General features: G+C 42.0%; 1 protein-coding gene across 13 annotated transcripts; it reads left to right on the top strand.

Moving 5' to 3' along the window:
- Positions 1-5506: 5506 nt before the first annotated feature.
- AKTIP (AKT interacting protein) lies at positions 5507-19461 on the top strand. Of its 13 annotated transcripts, none has more exons than XM_086847647.1 (10): positions 5507-5613; positions 10090-10190; positions 11476-11681; positions 13213-13277; positions 13362-13462; positions 14734-14822; positions 14894-14992; positions 15206-15313; positions 15875-15935; positions 18526-19461. In XM_086847647.1, the coding sequence occupies exons 2-10, from the start codon at positions 10149-10151 to the stop codon at positions 18634-18636; spliced, it is 882 nt and encodes a 293-aa protein (XP_086703773.1). In that variant the 5' UTR covers positions 5507-5613; positions 10090-10148; the 3' UTR covers positions 18637-19461. The 13 variants fall into 13 exon arrangements, with proteins under 13 accessions (XP_086703773.1, XP_086703770.1, XP_086703765.1 ...); XM_086847644.1 differs by having other exon boundaries at positions 5518-5549; XM_086847639.1 differs by having other exon boundaries at positions 5520-5791.
- The last annotated feature ends 581 nt before the right edge of the window (positions 19462-20042 follow it).

Here is a 20042-nt window from a genome sequence, read left to right as displayed (position 1 = left end):
GCACTTTAATAACTATTCTCTGCAAAACTGATTTTTCAAAAAGATTCTTGATTCTGATTACTCTGTAATCTTAGTTGTCCTTGAGAGTGTGTGACTACATATATTTTTTGTTTAAAAGTTTGGTCTACATTATTATGATTCAAAATGTTCCATGAAAGGAAGATATTGAAAAAAACCCCGCCTTATTCATAAGGAAATATTAATTACAGCTGTAAGTCTAGTTAGTCTGATTAACAACTTATAAAAAGTTCTCAATGAATGCCTGTGAAAATTCTAAAAAGAGGAATTTTAATTCATCAATAGATATTCAAAGGCAGGAATTAAATAGGAATAGGAATTAAAAGCCTTTTATCCTGACAATGTTTCTATTACAAGTAAGTTGTATGGATACATAGTTTTAAGATTAATTTTACATTTTAGCATTTACAAACAGTATTTGTATGATTTTGATAGCTAAGGAACATGTTTTAAAAATGTGTGACTAACAAATGAGTGCTTCTCATCCACCTATTTTTCCTGAGATGTTTTACCTAGAAGCAAGTATTCCCATAAGTTGAAAACCAGTGCAATTGGGATCTAAGTCTTCCTTTGGGATTTATTCAGACATTATAAGCCTCTAGTCAGATTCAAGTTTTCAACTTCTTAAAAAAAAATAGTGATAAAATAGTCCTTTCTCTCTTTATAATAGGAAATTACTATCAAAATCATACTGTGCAGAACCAAAATTCATCTTAGAACTGTAATTCTCACCATTCAAATAAGAGCTGTTAGGAAAGCAAATACAAAGGAATAAAAGAGTACAGAAAGTCAATTTTTACAAGCTTCGTGGTTCTGAATTCTGCACAGTTGGACTCACAGTAACTGAGGTTTCTAGTTCATAAATTAAGGAATCTGAAATACATTCAGATTTAAATGTTTAATGTATTTTTTCCTCAGTGTGAGACTTGTTGAAGAAAGTGTAGTTTGAAGTCTATGATATGATCTTTAATTAGTCATTGATAGGAGCTTCTGCTATTCAGGAACCATTAATACAGTCAGTCTCTCACGTTGTGAAACACACTGACAGCCACTCAAATACAAAAGTGTCTGAATATTATACATAAATATATTCTTTTTATATTAAGTAAGTCTAGGAAGACAGAAGGCTTTCTATGGGGAATAAATAAATTTAATATTTTGTCCTTGTTATAATAGTTTGCTGCTGACTGAGCAGAGACCAACAGTAGGTCCTGTGATTCTACCCTAAGAGCTAAATGACAAATTTTGATGATGCAGTTAATGCTGTTCCATCTTACCTCTTCCTCAGGGAAAATAGATACACAGTCAAAAGCATTTTTATATTGGTGCAGCTATAGCTGCATCCATTCTAGCAATTCCATTGTAATAATAAAAAAAGAAAATAGGAAAAATGAGTACATCATCTTGAATCAACACTACTAGTAGAAAAAGTTTCCATCTTTATGCTTGTTTATAAGAAAATAGCAAACTACCCCACTGTTAAGTGTAAACTAGAACAGGGGTTTGTGTTTGATTTGCTGTTAGTTTCCAAAAGTGTTCCTAAAAAAAATTGCTTAATTAATTAATTAAATTAATTAAATGAGCTAATTGATGTTTTGTTCTTACAGTTTGTTAACTTAATTTCAAATCCAAATAGAGCAATGTACCAAAGCAGCTGAAGCCCCAGCACAGGTAGCAGGAATCTGGACAGCATTTTCTGTCAAGCTATGAAGATCTGTCTGGGAATTCACATTTCAGGCAATGATTTTCAGGAAAGCCTTCCCAAAGCAAATGCTTCTCTGGCCTGTATCTGGCATTGCCATTGAAGGGTCAGAGCCATGCAATGGCTCCAGCCTTTACCAGCAGGTATCTATTCCAAAGAGTTTGTTTAATTATTGTTTGTACTATTTTGTACTGTTTGTACTATTGTCCTTCAGAATGAGAGAACTGTGACCTGATGTCTTCCTCCTTATGGATAACTTGCACTGCTGTGCATTCAAATCACCTTCTTCCACCCACTGCTTCATAGATACATTTAAATTGAAAACACATATTTTTAGTAACTTTTTGTAGGTTTTTCAACATATTTTAGAGATCTGATAATTTCTTTCCCCTTGTTTACTGAAGGAATATGTCTTATTATTAGCAATTATTGAAATAGAGATGAGTATAGAGAAATTTAAAACAATCTCTTTATGAAACAACACACCATTTTCACCAAGGTAAAAAAGGAAACAAAAATCTAAGTTGTTTACTTGGCTGCTTTTACTTTTACTTCGATTGCTTTATAAAGTGCTTATAGTATGTTCTTGTGGTATATAAATCACAAAGGAATTGCACTTGAAAGTATAAAAAAAAAAAGAAGCTCAGGGTTCAGGGTTTTAAGTATGTTTGTAATTCTGCTTTTTAGATTTGAAAAAAAAGAAAATCTGTCACCTTTGCGTTGTAGGAAGAAAAAGTCTTGTTAATATCAGTGATTATCAAGTAAGGTTATGTAGGTTTGTGTGGTTATGTAGGTTATTTGTCAAAATTCTCTCAGCCTCCCTACAGAACCACTGGGGACTTCAGTGGGAGGTGAGCAGGAGCACTGAGCCTGATCACTTGTCTGTCCTGCAGCACACGTTGTGCTCCTGCCAAGGAGGTGTTTCTGTCCCTTTACCTGCCCAAGGAGTGCGGTGTGTGACTAGAGCAGCTGCAGGACACCATCTAGTGGTGCCGAGCCCGAGCTAATTACACACTTACTGTAGCTTTCCTCACCTCTTTTTAGCTCGGCTTTCTGCTCAAACCACAGCCACCACAAGGGGAAATTCTGGTCCCTTCAGAGTTATCCAGAGTGTTCCCACACTGAACAATTAAGTATCACATTGACCATGCCTTAAACGATAAGGCCATAGCACCCTTCGTTCTTCCACAAAGGCACAGGAAGGTGCTTGGCAATCTGGGGGTTTGGATTGTGAGTACCTACGGTTTTGGGGTATGAAATTAGGTACTGTGGAAAAATTCCTTTATTAGTCTTTAGAATGCTGGGTGAAACAGATACAGAGTATCTAAAAGTACCACAAGGGATATCTAAAGGTTATTTAGACATACAGTGTTTGCTACAGGTACCACCTGTAGTGAAAGAAATCTTTCATGAGGTAAGTACTATAAAAAAAGCATTCTAGATCTGAATAATTTCTTGTACTGGTCAAAATACAAAGATTTGTTAAGTAGAATTGTTTCATGTTGGTGTGACTAGGAAGGGAATCTAAAAATCATTTAAGAAAATTTATTAGACAAAGGGTTTTTTCTTGTCAGAATATTATTCCTCTAGTTAGCAAAATAGGAAACTTTGGACTATAGTAGGGTTTGGAGAATTAACATTGTTGTGTTCAAAGGCCTGATAAAGTGCTCCTCACAATCCTTCATACCAAAGTCAAAATGTTATTTCCATGGTAATACAGTTTTGCAACATCCTGAACGTGTACAGTCAACACCAAAATGTTGTTCAAGCCATAGAGTTTTGCAAGATAAGATCTGTGACATCTTCATAGCATGTAAGTGAGGATTTCATTATCACCTTTCCTTCCTCGGCAAGCACCTGATACAGGCAAGACCCTTTGAGGATCGGTTGGGTCTGAAAAGCTCACTGATGGAGGTAACCACATAAAAGATTTCTGGACACACAACTTTTAAAGGAGAGTTGGTGGGAAGAGATTAAGAGCAGGAAAAAGAAAATATATAGTAGGAAAGGCATTAAGAAAAAAGGAGGTAACAAGTGATTGCTACTAGTGCATGTAGCAGTGGAAGGCAGATAATACAGGATATGAGCCTAAAGGGAAGTTGTGCAGCACTTCAGTGGTGTGGGCAAAGAGCTTGCATTTGAAACACTGAAGAACAGGAAATTGCCAAAGGGTTTTAGAAACTTCAGACAGTGGTTTAGTCGGAATAATAACATTATTGACTGACTGAAGACTTTAAAGTGGCATTTTGAGGACGGGGGACAGGAGAAGGTTGCAGTAATTGAGACAAAGTGATAACCTTAGCATGGTATTGTTGCTCATAGCTTAGGAACAAAAATAAATCCACCCTACATGCATTGATTTTTAAAATTCTCTGTATTTTTTATACTTGAGATAGCATGGATTTTGTTGTCACATTCCAAACCTTGACAAATTATGTCTGTTTTGGTATAGCACTTCTGTAATTGTTCTACCGGGCTCAGAAAAAGTCTAAATACAAATAAAAACTAACTCCTACAGTTCATTCTTTTTTCTTCCTTTTCTTCAGCAAATTTTATAAGTATATTTTGTATGTATATCTGTGTTTTTTATATTGTTAATATAAATTTACAGTGTGTGTGTATGTACCTGCTCAGCAATAGTAGAAGAAGCCGGTATTATTAATTTTAAAAGGAGGTTTAAAATGCGCCAGCAAGTGTACTCTTGTGGCCAGTAAGGGCAGTGGGATCCTGGGGGGTATGAGGAAGAGCATTGCCAGCAGGTCAAGGGGGTGATCCGGCCCCTCTACTCAGCTCTGCTGAGGCACATCTGGAGTGCTGCGTCCAGTTCTGGGCTCCTCAGCACGAGAGTCATGGAGCTCCCAGAGAGGGTCCATCCAACGAGGATGACCAAGGGCCTGGAGCATCAGCCAGGAAAGGCTGAGGGGGCCGGGGCTGTTCACCTTCGAGAGGAGATGGCTGAGAGCGGCCCTCAGCCCTGTCTGTCCCTGTCTGCAGCGAGGGCTCAGGCTCTGCTCCTGGTGCCCAGCAATGGGACAGGAGGAAGGGGCAGGAAGGATGCCCAGGAAGTTCCACCTGGACATGAGCAAGGACTTTGCTGTGGGCACTGAACAGACTGGCCAGAGGATGTGGAGTCTCCCTCACTGGGGATATTCCAGAGCTGTCTGGACACAACCCAGTGCTCTGTGCTCTGGGTAATTCTGTTTGAGCAGGGAGGTTGGACCAGGTGACCCACTATGGTCTCTTCCAACCCGAGCCATTCTGCGATTCTGTGAGGAAAAAAAAAACAAACGGTTGAAAATGTTTTTTAAATGTCCATTTTTAGTAGCCTGCGAGAAGGAGCGACCAAAGTCCATGACTGATTACGTCAGCTCTAATAGGAGGTTGTAGTTCTTGGCTCATACAGTTAGCGTTAACTACAAAAGTTTGGCGAGGCTGTGTGGATGCCTCCGGGCACACAGCCACGGTGTCCATCGAGCTGCAGAGCTGTGCCACTGTTCTACTGCCCCTCGCTGTCCGGTGCAGGAACGTGTCCCCACGGCTGTCACGGATGGCATCGCCACAGCTCCGCGTTTCCTGCGGCTCCCCGGGCTCTCCCAGGCAGCCCGGTTATCGCTACGCCGCTCCCTCAGCCCGGCCCTGCTCCCCCAGCGGCCCGGACAGTGCGCTCGGACACGGCGAGGGGCCGGATGGGGCCCAAGCCCCGCCCCAGGCGGTCTCTCGGGCCTGCCGACCAATGGCGTGCGTCCCCGCGCGCCCCACTGGCCAATGAGAGCCGCTCATTTCTCTACACTCCACCCCCGTCGCGTTCAGCCAGCTGAGAGAGTGACAGGTGCACCCGCCCGATCCCATTGGTCCGCCCGCCACGAGATAGACAAGCCCTCGGACCAATCTCTGTGCGTGGGGCGGGGCTCACGCCGTGACGGACCCGGAGCGGCCCCGGCGCGTCAGTCCCGTCCCGAGCCATGAGTGGCGGCCGCGGCAGCACCGCCCGCCCTGCGGGGCGGTACCGGGAGTGGCCGGAGCCGATTGGCCCCGAAGGGCGGCCCGGATGTGCGGCCCGAGGGGCGGGCGGTAAATGGGGCTGTGCCGGGGGTAGCGGGAGCGGCAGCGGCGGCGGCGGTGGCGGCGGGGCCTGGGCCGCGCGGGGGAGCGGCGGAGCCTCGGTGGGTGAGCGAGAGGGGCCACAGCGCCCGGCCCTGGCCGGGCTGAGGCTCCTGGGCGGAACGGAGGCGGTGGGCGCGGGGGTCCCGTCCCCGCGGTACGGGGGGGCGGCGGGGCTGTTTTGTCGCCGAGGGTTGCGGGGTGTCTGCGCCCGCGGGGCCGTCACCTGCCGCCGAGAGGGGCCGGGCCGGCGCGGCCCGTTGTGCCCGTTGGGGCTGCCCCGCGCGGGGTGCGAGGGGCACCGCGGGCTCGGGCAGCGCCGGGCGCGGAGCGGCTGCCAGCGGGGCCCGGCCCGGCGGCTTCCAACCTTCTGTCCGCTGCTCCCCGCCCTGCGAGCGGCTCCGCGCTGCGGCGCGGCCGCGGCTTCGGCGGGAAGCACCGCGGGGCCCGCCCAGGCTTCGCAGGACCGCTCTTAACCTCTCGTGAACCCCGGCCCACAAGTCCCTCCGGAGCGCCCGGTGCTGGGGGACTCGGCCGGCCAGCTCCCCGTGTCCCTTAGGCTGCTGTATGCATCTAAGAGCAGGTCTCATTGGCGTAGATTGCAGTTTTCTAGAGGACTGAACTCGTAGCAGCAGGTGTTGATATGGAACGTCTAAGCCGCCTGTGGAAGAAGACTTGGCGAACAGGCTTGACTGGTCAGTGTTCCTGTTCACCGCCAGCAGCGTGTCCGGCAGGTTAAGGTGTGCGTGAACGAGGGCCTTGGGTCCAGAGGAGGTCAGGAGTGGCTGTGCTGGGCAGAAATCAGTTCCACTGTGAACTGACAGCTACAGTTTCTGGGCAAGCACGTAATAGTGTGTATGCAGCATGCACTGGTGCTCTGCTGAAGTAGCTCAGTTTGCTCTCAGATGTTGGAGTGCTTCCCTTTGATTTGTTGCTGTTTCCAGAAAATCTTTAGAAGAGTGCTCTGTTCCAGGCAGATAAAAGTTTTCTTCACATTGCTTTAGTGTTGTGTTTGATCAAATAACTCTGTAGGTGAGAGGAAAAAAATATGACACATACTGTGACAGTGGGTAAAAAGAAACTTTTTTTGGATGAGAATACCTAATGTAGAGCAGGAGAAGGTGCAAAAGTGAAGAACTTAAATGTTACGGTTTTGCTAGTGATAACTTTAGTTTTTTGGGATCTTTTAAAGTACTGATGAAGTATCAGATCACTTTACACTTGGTCTGACTGCTGGCATGTATTGCATACCTGGAGAATGTGGACATGAAGTTATGCCTGGCAGGAGGTGGCTTTTGGTCCCGCTGTGGTGCTGTGGATAATTTAAAAGCCCTTTCCAAGAAGCAGTATTTGAAGTAATGTTTGGGTAGAAGTTTGTGTTTATCTTAGTTTAGTTGCTGTTTTACTAAAAGGAAATCAGTAGAGAAGGCAGCCATGGGAGGAGGACAGCTCAAGAGGGTTACTGTTCCTTGCTATTCTTAAAGCAGGCGAGATCACTAGAATGTACTACTGAGTGGCACATTATCAAGCCTCTTCTGGATGAGGTACTGTGAGTGTTGCCAGTGTTAGAGGAGAGAGAGGGGTTTTGAATGTTTTTATTTCCTTTCCATAAAACGAGGAGAGAATATTGGGTTATTTTGGGAAGCTGATGGTTTTAGTAGTTCCAGCGCTGGAAGATGGTGGGTGCCTTGGGGTAGACATTGAGCCCTGTGTAGGGGTGAATGCCTAAACTGCCTAGAAATTCTACTTAATGATATCAGGCCTTGTCTGTCCTTTGCCTCCTGCAGACATAGTGAGAAATAAGACAGGCAGTCTAATGTAAATTTGATGTTACTTGGTTATTGTTTTTAATACTGATTTTAATTGTTTCTATGATTATTGATGGGTAGTGAATTGCAAGGTGAAGGTACTAGAGAGCGTAAGCACTTGTGGATAAGTTTCCTTTAGAGCTACAGCTTTCTACTTCCATGCTGCATGGGAGTGAATGTGATTAGAAATAAACTCTTAAAACATCTTGAAAAGCTTCTTAAATGGCTCTCCTCTGGGAAACTTGTACTCTGAGGTTCTGAGTTCTCCACTGTAAACACTATTTTAACAGATGTATAAGACTGGAGGCAGTTTAACAATACATTTAGGATGATACTGTGTATGATTTTTAACTAGCAAACAACTGGATGAAAGATGTCTGTGCCAGACAACCTGTGGAAGTTATTCTTTAGCTTAACTAGAGCTAAAATAATGTTTTATTTGCTCTTAATAGCATGTAAGTAGGCAAAGCTGGAAGTGTACTATGATACACAGCTGCTTTCTGAAGGGTGGATCTGTGGTCTGAACTGCATCTAACATCAGTTACCAAGCTTCTAGAAAGTCCCCTGTTTCCCTGGGAATGGTTTGGGCTGGTTTTTACCTACATATGTCATTCTTTGTCCTGCTGACTCCTTTTCTCCTATCTCTGATTCCGGGATAATGCAGTTTGTATTACCTAGTCGTAAAAAAACACCAGCCCAAAACAAACAAACAAATCCTGCCTCAATCCCATAATCATTCCAAATTCCACCTAATTGTCTTCCAACCTGTACCTCAACTTCCAGCACTTTTCTCTCTTGTCAGAGGTGGAGCACTCAGGTGCTCTTTGTGCGTCAGTTCCTCCACCCTCTGGTTACACCAGAGTTTCCCGAGGAAATGTCTCGTACCTTCCTGGCCCAGTGTCTTCCTGTCTTACTTAGTCTGGCTGGTTTGCTGGAAAAGGCCCATGGCACAGCCCTCTGGCATCTGCTTTCCAGACAAGAGATGGGGAAAAGTGAAAACATCTTCTTCCTGCTCTCACAAGGCAGTAGCTGTGCTTTGACTTTCTCTCTTCAGAAAGATGCGAAATCTTCGTATCATTCTCTCAGAACATGAAACTCTGGCTGCTGAATAGGAAAAAATACCAGGAGGAACCTGTTGTATATTGGAATGTTTGAGATGTTTTTGGATGGGGAAATTAATTACTTTTCATCACTTTTCTGAAAGGTGCTTGCATTTTTTGAATGCTTGGCTGCTGCATAGCCTAGAAGGCTATTATTTGATACTGATGTTTCTTTTAAATATTTGGAATTCCTGGACTTTCTTTGGATGAATGGTCTGGCTTTTTTTTTGGTTCTTGTTTTGTTGGGTTTTTTTTCAATAAATTTTAATTTATTTTAATTTTAGGAAGATTTTGGTCATAATGTTTCCATTTTCTCTGTAAACCAACCAAATCAATGGTGAACATATGCTGCATTCCTTACTGTAGTAAAAATGTAGTGTTGACCACTCTAGAAATCTGTGCTACTGGCTCTGTGTCTCTCACATCATGTTAGCTGTCTTGATCCATGTTGTGCAAGTTTCTATTAAAGAAACTGATCAAAGTGCCTCAAAACCTTAAGTGATGAAGCTGAAAATGGGAGGGTGAGGTAAGGAAGTAAAGTAGGAGAACTGGAGAGGAAAAAAAGAGTGGAGGGAATCGGCTGTGCCAGACAAGAGGTGCTATGGATCAGAGTTCTTGAACAAGCAATAGCAAGACTTAAATAAAAAAGAGGGAGAGGAAAGTAACTACATACGCAGCAGATGACACTGAAACTCCAAATACTGCTGAAGTCCTTATTATAGGGCTGGTGATCTAAAGAGCACTAAGCCTTAGTGCTCATAATGAAACCATTAAATAAGCCACAGAGAAACTTCTGTGTTCTATGGCTTTGTCTGTTCCTGGTGGTGTTCCAATGCAGATGAAAACAAAATGACACATACATGATGCAAACTCAGTGAAAGGTTCATCTCTGTCTGTGAGAATGACAGAATTTCTCAAACTGGGACACTTCAGAAATGTGCACAGTCAACAGTGTCTGTGAGGGACAGCACTTAGCAGGGCCATAGTTCTGTCTGGTGCTGGACTGAAATGGGTGATAACTTTAATATTTGCACATGTAGAGGATCTTCCTAAACTGAGCCAAAAGATGATCCTTTTCTTCTTCTCATTGGCAAAATGAACAAGGGATGCAGAATGGAGAGTATTTTTCTAGCAGAAAGAAGGCAGAGTTTCATATGCAAAAATAGACGTGTTATTCTTCTGGAGCATATAATAGAGCTTCGGCATTTTTAACTATTGTTGGTCTTGTGTGCATGAAGTTTTCTTCTGAAGTTACAGAAAGATAATGCTGATTGCAGAATTAGATCTGAATTCTATTTATATATCGAGTCCTGCTTATCTGTTAAATGAATGCTCATTCTGTGTACCTTTAAATCCAAAGGGCCTGAGGACACTCTGAAGACACCGAGAACTTGCAGCTCTTTATTTGGAATACACGTTATGAACCCTTTCTGGAGCATGTCTACAGGTTCTGTGCGCAAGGTATTTAATGCATGGATGCCAGAAAGTGGTGTCATGCTTGGGAGGGGCGATAGCAGTTCTGGAAAAAACATCAGGTGATCTGCAAATAGTGTTTTACTGTGCATTTATCCCAAGGGTTGTGATCACCTTCAGTAAAAGTGTAAACTAGCTTTGAGCTGTGTTAACTGGAATGTGCCTGTGCATAGAGTCTACTCCAGAATTTGTTGACTTTTTTTATCTGAGGCATCTGTAAACAGGAAACATGAAATAAAGTTGTTCAAGTGGTGGAAACACTTTTTTCTCAAGACGTTTTAGTATCTTATATAGAGCTTAGCCATAGCACTTGCAATGAGCTTTGACAAAACTATGCCTTCATAGTGCTGTTGCTGCTTGAGGTTGTAGCAGTAGTAAAAGCATGGGAGTTTAGGGTTAATGATTTCCCAGGTGTTCAGTACTAGGGCAAATTATGTAACTTTGGTCATGAGGTATTGTTGCTCATCCAGGTCTTGGGCACTTCAAAACACTGTAGCTTTAAATGCTGCCTTCAGTTACAACACGTGGCCTAAGAGTAAGTCTGTAGCCTGCACATTTGTCTTGGTAATCTATAGAATGATTTTGGGGTCTGTGAGTAGTACAGTGCTTATTGGCTGTGGTTTGTTTTTTTCTTCCAAGAAAAGGCAGCAAAGGCATAAAAAGGTTCCTATAGTAAAGCTACTTAAACTTGATACAGCTGCCAAGTGGTGATTCTTTCACTGTGGGAGTGAGCTATAGGAGCAGTTCCAAGTGGAATGTTGATGTCTTAAGCACAGGCAGAAAGTGAAATACATAAAACTTTGTTTTTTCATCTCAGTTTTACTACACTACTTCTAAAGTGGCTTTGAAGTCTACAGTATAAGGATGCTTGTCAGTAGAAATGATTTATCTTTGTGCACTGTGTGCTAGAAATAGATTGACTTGTAAGCTGATGTTGTATACTGTCTGGTTTCAGGTTCTAAATAAATGTAAGCCTCCTTAAGCATTTGTCCTAATCTGCAGATTTCCTATCCAGTATTAAATACTTTTGTACTTGTAGGTTGTGTTTAGTTGAACAGCAATATTTATTTATATTTATATATATATATAATTAAAAAAAAAAAATGCAAAGGGACACCCCTCCATGCTCTTCCTCAAGCAAAAGAACACCAAAATCCAAGATATGTTTCATTGGCCTAACTTGTAATTACCATAATTAGGTTCAAATGTGTTCATATGTTAAATGTGTCTGAAATATGGCCTATGATCTCATGATTCTCCTTTGATTTGACAGAGATCTGACACTGAAGAGAAAACATTGAGTGGAGACCTTCGATCCAGTCCCCTGCGAGCCTCTACAAAGAAACAGTTGCCTTCTATCCCAAAGAATGCAGTGCCAATAACCAAGCCTGCTTCACCTGCCACCTCCTCCCAGTCCACAAATGGAACACATGCTTCTTATGGGCCTTTTTATTTGGAGTACTCATTACTTGCAGAATTGTAGGTTTTCACTTTTTTCATCTTTTTTAGGTCACTGGGCTTATGCAGGGGCCTAGTTCTTGTATGGTGTCTCTGTCATAGTCCTTGAAGGCAGTAAAAAACATTGTCTGCAGAGTTGTTTTTCTGGAGTAGCAGTCTTGACCTCTTGTGACAGAAAGGAAGAAGAAAGATGAGATTTTAAGGGGCATTTTTAGATGTTTTTCTCTGAATTATTACTTTTCTTAGTCTTGAAATTAAACACATTGTGAGTTTAGGTATCCTGACCAGTTATCCTAATGGCTTTTTGGTCAGAAATACCAAATACTTGAAACAATTATTGAAATAGAAGCAAGCAGATGTCGAGTGGGAAGATGCTTATGAATATATGGTGCTATGTAATGGAGTTAGGATGTGGGAGTTTCCTTCAGTTGTCACATGGAACACTTGAACACTGCCTGATACAGTTGATCAAGTGGATGTTGGGAAGTCTGTATTCATTTCTGTGATATTTAACATGAAAGTTATGAGGGAGGAGTTGCATTTCACCCAGTCTAGTGATTTGTAGGCTGCTGTGGGAGCATAAAAATCTGTCCTCAAAACTTTCTAGTTATATAACTGATTAGTGTCACAAAGCTGAAGGGACTTCCTCTGTAATAGACATACTGGATTCCCAAGTATGTAGTGCCTTTTGGAATGAAATCCCTGGAGTCCTTATGCAACACTGAGTCTCAGTTCTTGTATTTAACTGTTAAATTGAAAGTGAGAACTCTCAAAACATTTCTCTTTTTCAAGGAATTGACCCTGACTTTTTAATTCAAGAAAGATTTTATTTTTTTTTTCTTCTGAGTAAATAAATTTGTACTATAATGCAAATTCATTATTGGGGAGCTAATAGCAAATACTAGGGAAATGGTGAGCAGAGAACTGTGTTAATGTTTTTCTTTAAGATTCTTGTTTATTTGTGCAAGCATGTAGAGTTCAATTTAATGGACCTATATGCCAAGTAACTGGAAAACCCGTGAAGTTAATAATTTGGTTTTTGGTTTGTTTTGGCCATTGCCAATGTAATTTCAGCTTGATCTGCAGCATAGTGTCATCTAAAACTGAAAAACCACTTATGTAAAATTGAGGTTGAAGTTTGGTCATATTTCAGCTGTGAATTCACAATTGGCTGTGAATCTGTGTTCAAAGTTACTTAATGGAATTTATTTTTCCGTCCTTACTTTAAAACTAGGGATTCAGTAGAAAATTGTTCATTTCTGTACTGACATACATTAAATGCATCTATTGAGGGAAGATGCATTTATCTGCTTCTCTACTTAGTTTTATCAAGAGGAATAATGTTCTCTGCTTTAGTAAGTCTTTGAGTGGTGTGAAAAGCAGGAAGGAAGGAATGTGATTTCAACTATATTTGTCACCCTCTTCAGTGAGCAGCCTTGGGAATTGGGAGTGAGTTTGTGGAGGAAGGCCCTGTGGGGCTGTGGGTGGCACATTCTGGATTTGCTGTGTCAGTGTGGTTGTGGAGCTCTCTGAATGCTGACTCTGATTGCAGTACCTTGGTGGTGAAGCAGAAGTTGCCAGGTGTCTACGTGCAGCCCTCGTACCGATCAGCTTTAAGTAAGTTTAAACTTAGCTTTCATATTGTTTCATGTACATAGGTTTTTTTAGTTCATTCACTCAAGAAATCTTCCTCATTTGCAGTGTGGTTTGGTGTAATATTCATAAGACATGGGCTCTACCAGGATGGTGTGTTTAAGTTCACTGTCTATATTCCTGATAACTACCCGGATGGAGACTGCCCGGTAAGTGGTTGTGTCTTGGCTTTTTCTTCTTTCCTGGTGGTGTGAGTATGGCTTTTTGATACACTGATACACCAATTATCCTTTTCCTTTAATTCATTTTGTTCACTTGTCTGGGCTCATTTGCCATGTCTTGTACACATTAGCAAACCACTGTGGAGGAATTACATTACTCTCATTACTGAGACTGGTGTGGAGTGAACTTCCTGAGGTCAGATGCATTAGGGTGTTAAGTAATCAACCAGCTCTTTCCCTCCTCTCTTGATTTGCTACTTCCTCATCAGGAATTTAAAATTGAAGCCCTTAAAGAGGTATCAGAATTCTTGGGTAGTGATATAATGGGATGTAAAATCCAGATACCTTTGCTGTGCTTACTATAATACTGCAGGATTTCTTGATTGTCTCTTCTAAATTACATTGAAACAAAGAACTAAAAATTTGAAGAGAACATGGTGAAGCAAAGGGAGAGGGAGGTGTTATGGTGTTATCTTCTCTCTCTGCTTTCTCCTCTTTAAGTTTCCAAGTTATTAGACAAATTTAAAAATAAAAAAATACTTTATGGAAGTCAGACTTTGCAGAGCAGCTTACCCTCTTGGGCACACTTCTTTAAGAGAAAGATTTGAGGTCAGGTGCCCACAGCTGCTGTGTTGGGTAGCTGCCTGCTTGGTGTCAAGTTTTATGTAAAGCTATCATCTTTAAAAGAAGAGAACTAGGAGGAAACAGTATCTTTTAAAGGTTAGACTAGTATCTCTCAGCTAGACAACATTCTTTTGCTAGGAGAGGGCTTTAGAACCTTCCTCTTGAAACTCAGTTTTCTTTTGGAAGAATGTGTGGTCACTGGAGAAAACGTGCTGTACAGAGCTGAGGACACCAAGGTATCACTGCACAGTTTACTTAAGTGTATAGGGTACAAAAAAAATATTGATTTTAGCTCAAGTATGTAAAAAGCTTTCAGTCACAAATAGCTAAACCAGAAAAACTCCTTTAATCTGTTCTTATCTGATATTATTACCTGTGTTGGCACTAGTGCCTGTGCAGTTAACTGGATTAGTTTCCTGATTTGGTGATAGCATGTGAGAGAGGACAAGACCCTGCATGTTACACAGGTGTGTTGGGTTACAGTTTCACAGCTGGTAGAAATCACTTGCAGTTGCTTTCTTTTAATACAGTAACAATTAGTTTTAGTATTTGGAAGCAACATTTGACTAACCTTCACCTAGTGGTGTCCGCATTAGGATTGAAGTTGTCATAATGAATTTCTTTTTCTATCACAGCGCTTGGTTTTTGACCTGCCTGTCTTCCACCCACTAGTGGACCCTTTATCTGGTGAACTGGATGTGAAAAGAGCATTTGCAAAATGGAGGTTAGTGCTGACAAATTGATGAATAATTTGAAAAGTTTATTCCATTCTTCATTGTGCTTTGTTCTTTTTAGGAGAAATCACAATCACATATGGCAAGTGCTAATGTACGCTCGCAGAGTCTTCTACAAAATTGATACAACCAGTCCTCTGAACCCTGAGGCTGCAGTGCTGTGAGTATCTTCCATGTGTATGGGCATGGCCTTTTAAGAGGTTTTGGCATAGATTTGCAGAAATGAGATTTGTAAAATTCTGTCCACTCATGGTCTCTGCCTCCAGACTTGGTTGTGTTAGGAACTCAGGTTTGAGGTTTGCTAGGACTGTGCTTCTAGAGCAAACTTGTGGCTCCTTGCAGTTACTTAACACAACTTACTTCTGTCTTGCAGGTATGAAAAGGATGTCCAGCTGTTCAAAAGTAAAGTGGTAGACAGTGTCAAACTATGCAGTAGTCATTTATTTGATCAGCCCAAAATAGAGGACCCCTATGCAATCATGTGAGTACTCTGAGCAGATTCACACTGTTGAAATGGTTTGAGAGGAAGTTTTGGTGTAGTTGCTGATGGCAGCCTCTCTCTGTCAGGCTGACTGACCTGCTTTTGTTTTAGAAAAAAATCTCAAAACAATAACCAAACAAGCCTCAGAACAAGTGAAAAGGCCTGAAGCACCCACCTCCCTCGGGCAGAAATGACCATGAATTAATATTGCTTTCTGGCTTTCCTGAGCTCAGTTTGCATGACTGTAGCTTTGGTCAGAGTAATAAAATCCTTCTAAAGCATGCGTGCATGGGGGATGGAGCAGCCAGCTTCAAGGTGAATATGAATGATTTTTCATGTCACATGTGCTGAATTGCCAGTTCTTAGGAATGAAAACATAAACATCTATTGTTGAAAAGATCTGTGACAATATGTATTTAGATCTTAACTGTGTTTTTTAACACCACTTATAATTTCCTTAAAATTCAACAAACTAAACAAAGGAAAATCACTGCTTTCTGCTCTCTCTGTGCTGTAGTTGGCAAAAATGCCAAGTAAGAGTTAACTATACTTTATCCATAGTTTTTCTCCATGGAATCCAGCTATACATGATGAAGCTAGAGAGAAGATGTTGACTCAGAAGGTATGTGCAAAATTCACATTTTCACTCTAGGAAGGGTTTATTGCCTGATACAGGAAGAAAGATCCTCTGTATACTAGAGAGACCTTTTCCCACCCCTGTTTTGGCTCAGCAGGAATGGTGGAACTGCTGTGGTCTCCTAACAAAGCAGTTATGTCACTGCTCTAACTTCAGTGTGTTAAGCAATTAGTCACTTAGCCAGAAAGCTTTGTTAGTACAACTCTTGGCACACAGCAGATTTTTTTGTTTGTTTGTGGATGGAAGAGATGAAGAGATTCACTGGAACATTCAAGCCTGTTAGCTTGTCCTGCACTTGTCATGGCTGTTACCATTTCTGCATTACCTGGCAGTCCCCAGCTTCTTTGTTTTCTTCTCTTGAGAGATCTTTCATTACTGAATAAAAGCTTCAGCACTTTCTTCTTGCAAAGTTTCTGAAGCAGCACAAGCACAGTCCCTTGCTCACTTCTCTAATGTTGCTGATTTCTGATGAGACAACATCAGTTCACCAAAAGGTGCTGAAAGTTCCTTCCATCACAGAGTGCTTTTACTGACAGAGCAAGAACATGTTGGCTCATACAGCTTTCACCTGATGGGTGATGGGATGTGATTTGGGATTCGGACTGTTCATGTTTTGTTTTTTTAATTAGTGCTTTCCACTTGACAAGAGCTGGCACACAGCAATTCTGAGTCTGCTGAGTGGCCTGACAAGTCAATCCACTTGTAGTACAAAGGGATTCTGAAACAGTGGCTGCTGTCATAGCTGGACTGGCAAGGAAATGCACTCTAAATGTTTTGGTTACTGACTTGGCCTAAAGCTGTGTTATGTTTTGCTGGGGTTTTGTATAATGAAATTTATTTTTTTGTCAGTTTAAATTTGTCTTCTGCACTGCAAGCTTTACCTCATGTTCTTGCATGTCTTCTGGCATGAATGAACTTTTTTAATTGATCTTAATACGATACACTGCCTGAGCTCAGTGTGGCAGTGCTCCCAGCTGCCAGTCACGTTACAGCCTTAGAACACATAGGAAAATATTTTGGCCAGATTGAATTCTTGATGTTCTTACAAAACTGAAGAAACCCTTTTAGTATTTCTTTTGCTTATCATTTTCTCCTTCATTCTTCATCTCCTTCTTAGCCTTTGAATCAAGGAGAAATAATAGGTCAGAGTGCTTGAAATGGAAAGGGTCTGATGTTGTCTCAGAGACTGATAGTCAGCAGTGACCTTTCTTTTGTCCTTTTTTCTTTGGGAGATGCCTCTTGATTTCTTTTTAGGTGAAAAGAAACATCTTCTAACTTTCTCTAACTATTGCATGGTACTTGGTTGCTCCAGTCATTTGTTGATAGTAATGGCCCAATTTCTGTGCTGTAGGAGGTGTGTCCCAAAATGTCAGTGTAGCTGAGAACATTGCCTGTAAAAACAAGTTCCCAAATCTTCCTACATCCGTATATGCTTGTTTATAACCCCTGAATTCCTCCTGTTCCTTGGGAAACAGCTAGGCCATTCAGGAAGGGCAGTGCTGTCCCAGTTCCCTGTTGAGCACTTGGCTTTTCCAAGGTGTGGTTCCTGTGTGCAGCATGGGAGAGGCAGCTGCCACTGCCAGGCTCAGGCTTAACTCATCCCTCTTGTTTGCTGTTGTCCAACGTGTTACGGCAGGTCTGTCACACGCTGTCACCTTTGCCACAAAGCATGGGGAGGGACAGATGTGCAGGTTCTCTTTTCCTGCTGCCTTAATTTACTTTGTCAAGTAAAAGACTTTCCATGTTACAACCAAGTCTCCTTATGCAATTATCACTGTCTAGAGCTCAGCACACCATTCCAGGTTTGATGTAGTTCTTGTACACTTCCTGGTATCAAAATAACCCTGCAGGCTCTTCTGCTGCTTTTGCCAGCTGGAGTAGATGTCTAATTTACCAGTCTCTAACTACTTGAAATCTACAGATGCTCCAAGTTACATATTTCTTCTTCAAACTGAAGCCTTTTCTTTGTCTTTTAAATTGCAATAGTCAGTTCCAAATGTTTGTTGCACTGTTGGGTAATAGTTACTGTTCCAGCATTTAACTTGAAAATGTTCAGGGAAGGGAAGTACAGGACCATCCTTGGAAAGCATTAGGCAACTCCCATGTTTAGCAAAGGCATTAATTGCTACTTCGGCACATTAATTTGGGTTTCCAGCCACCTGTGGGGTGCAGTGCTCCTCCCCAGCACACCCAGCATTGCTGGGCAGAACTACAGAGCTGGGGGAGGGCTTGGATTGATATTTCTTCCTGTAGAACCAAGAAGTGTGGTGAAGAGCAGTGCAGTAATGCTGGGCTGGGCCTCCAAACAAAAGGAGTATCCTTGAGTCTTTATGGTGGGATAGGGCAGCTGTATCCAAGTCAAGTCCTGAAAACTCCTGTATTGTCAGGATAGTTCTGCAGATGCCACACACATTCCCAGAAATTAAACCAATGGCCATCTTGCTGTTCCTCTTTGAGGAGAGGAAATGGTGCCAGCCTCTTTCGTGCTTGTATGTGCTAAATATAAAATGGATGGAGGAGGAGTTGAGAGGGTTTGGGTATCTGAAAATCGTAACTTTAACTCTGTTCTCTCCAGAAGAAACCAGAAGATCAGCACTGCAAAAGCACGCACGTCTCTGGCCTGTCGTGGGTGAAGCCTGGCTCAGTCCAGCCCTTCAGCAAAGAAGAGAAGACGATGCCCACTTAGCTGTCCTGGACACCGGTGCACAAAACACTTTCTGGGGGTGGAGGGAATGTAACGGAGGGAGAAACAGCAAAGCAGCAGTTTCCTTCTTGACTACGGATTAGTAAAACCCAAATGGTAGCAGTGACTCCAGTAAACCTGGTTCAATGGACTCAATTTACTGACTCTTAATGTTTTACATATGCATTAGGTTTTAAAGGCTTGCCTGGAGTTTGGAAGTCTCTCTTGAACACTACAGTACTTCTACCTGAAGACTGTCTAGGGTGGGTAATTCCTCAGGGCTCTGAAATGCCTGGAGGTTTTGGGTTGGTTTTTAAGCTTTTATTTTTATTCCCTCCAGGAATAGCAATTTTTTAAGAAGAATCTTAAATTACTGGCGGAAATATTAGTATTGGAAATACGATGCCAGAGTTAAGCTGTGTTCATGTAAACTAATATAGCAGAGTTAAACACTATATTTAATGGTTTTAAATACTTTTGGTTTCTATTGTAAATATGTTAGGATTTGAAATTGTAAATAGACGGTTCATTGACTCCATTTAGCACTTTCCAGAAGTAAAGCTGGGGATGATGTATGATGTATTATTGATTTGTAAATGGATACTGTCACTAAAGCGCACATTAGTCTGACAGGGTGAAAGCAGAATGTCAGGCTTGTTAGACTTTATAGTATAGAAACACTAAAATCAAAGCTTTTAATGGTGGTCTCTTGAGCTAATAAAATCTTAGATGGTTTTAGATTCCCTAGGTGTCCAGGGGATTTCTTAGGATAGCTTGACTAATGTGTGTTAAGAGTGACATCTTAAAATAAAAAGAAACTGTGCTCTAGCTTTTGTCCCTATTAGTCTGTGCTGTGGACATTTAGAGTCCAGTGGGAGCACCTGGCTCCACAGGTCTGCATAGGTGTTGGGGATGCTCATGGGATGCCAGGAGCAGCTCTGTACAGAGGGGACTCCTGTTCCACACACAGGAGAACCTCTCCAAAGCTCAAGTGAATTTGGACATACTTTTACTTTCCCTAATGCCACAGCCTGTCTGGTATGATGCTTTTTCTTGCCTCCCAGGAGTTTTGTATCAAAACCTGTTGTTTTAACCCCTTGGAGCTGGGCTGCTTTTCCTTTGACTCCCTTTGCCTGTACTGGTGGCATCAGTGACAGCCAACTGCTGTGGAACTGCCGGTAGTGACTTGTGGTGTTTCAGGAGGGTGGGCAGTGATGTGGGGTTTGTGTTGAGTTTTCTTGTTTTGTTTTTATCTGACACCTTAAATTCACTTGTCATTTGCTACCTGTTCTCTTTGAGAACAACTTCATGGCTTCTTAGGAAATAGACAAAGAATTTCCCAGTAGTGTCATACCCTCAGTGACAGGAAAACCAGATGGCTTTGTGGCACTTGCCTCTGTCAGTGCTCT

This window comes from Cyanistes caeruleus, chromosome 12 (genome assembly GCF_971803275.1).
Source record: "Cyanistes caeruleus chromosome 12, bCyaCae1.hap1.1, whole genome shotgun sequence".
Classification (NCBI taxonomy): Eukaryota; Metazoa; Chordata; class Aves; order Passeriformes; family Paridae; genus Cyanistes; species Cyanistes caeruleus.
The sequence above is the reverse complement of the archived record's forward strand: the minus strand, read 5'-3'. Positions and strand labels throughout refer to the sequence as shown.

Coding starts and splice junctions, on each gene's coding strand:
- AKTIP (XM_086847639.1), top strand. CDS start 5,683: ATGAGTGGCGGCCGCGGCAGCACCGCCCGCCCTGCGGGGCGGTACCGG. Junction 13,278..13,361: donor CTCGTACCGATCAGCTTTAA/GTAAGTTTAAAC, acceptor CCTCATTTGCAG/TGTGGTTTGGTGTAATATTC. Junction 15,936..18,525: donor AGAAGATGTTGACTCAGAAG/GTATGTGCAAAA, acceptor TGTTCTCTCCAG/AAGAAACCAGAAGATCAGCA.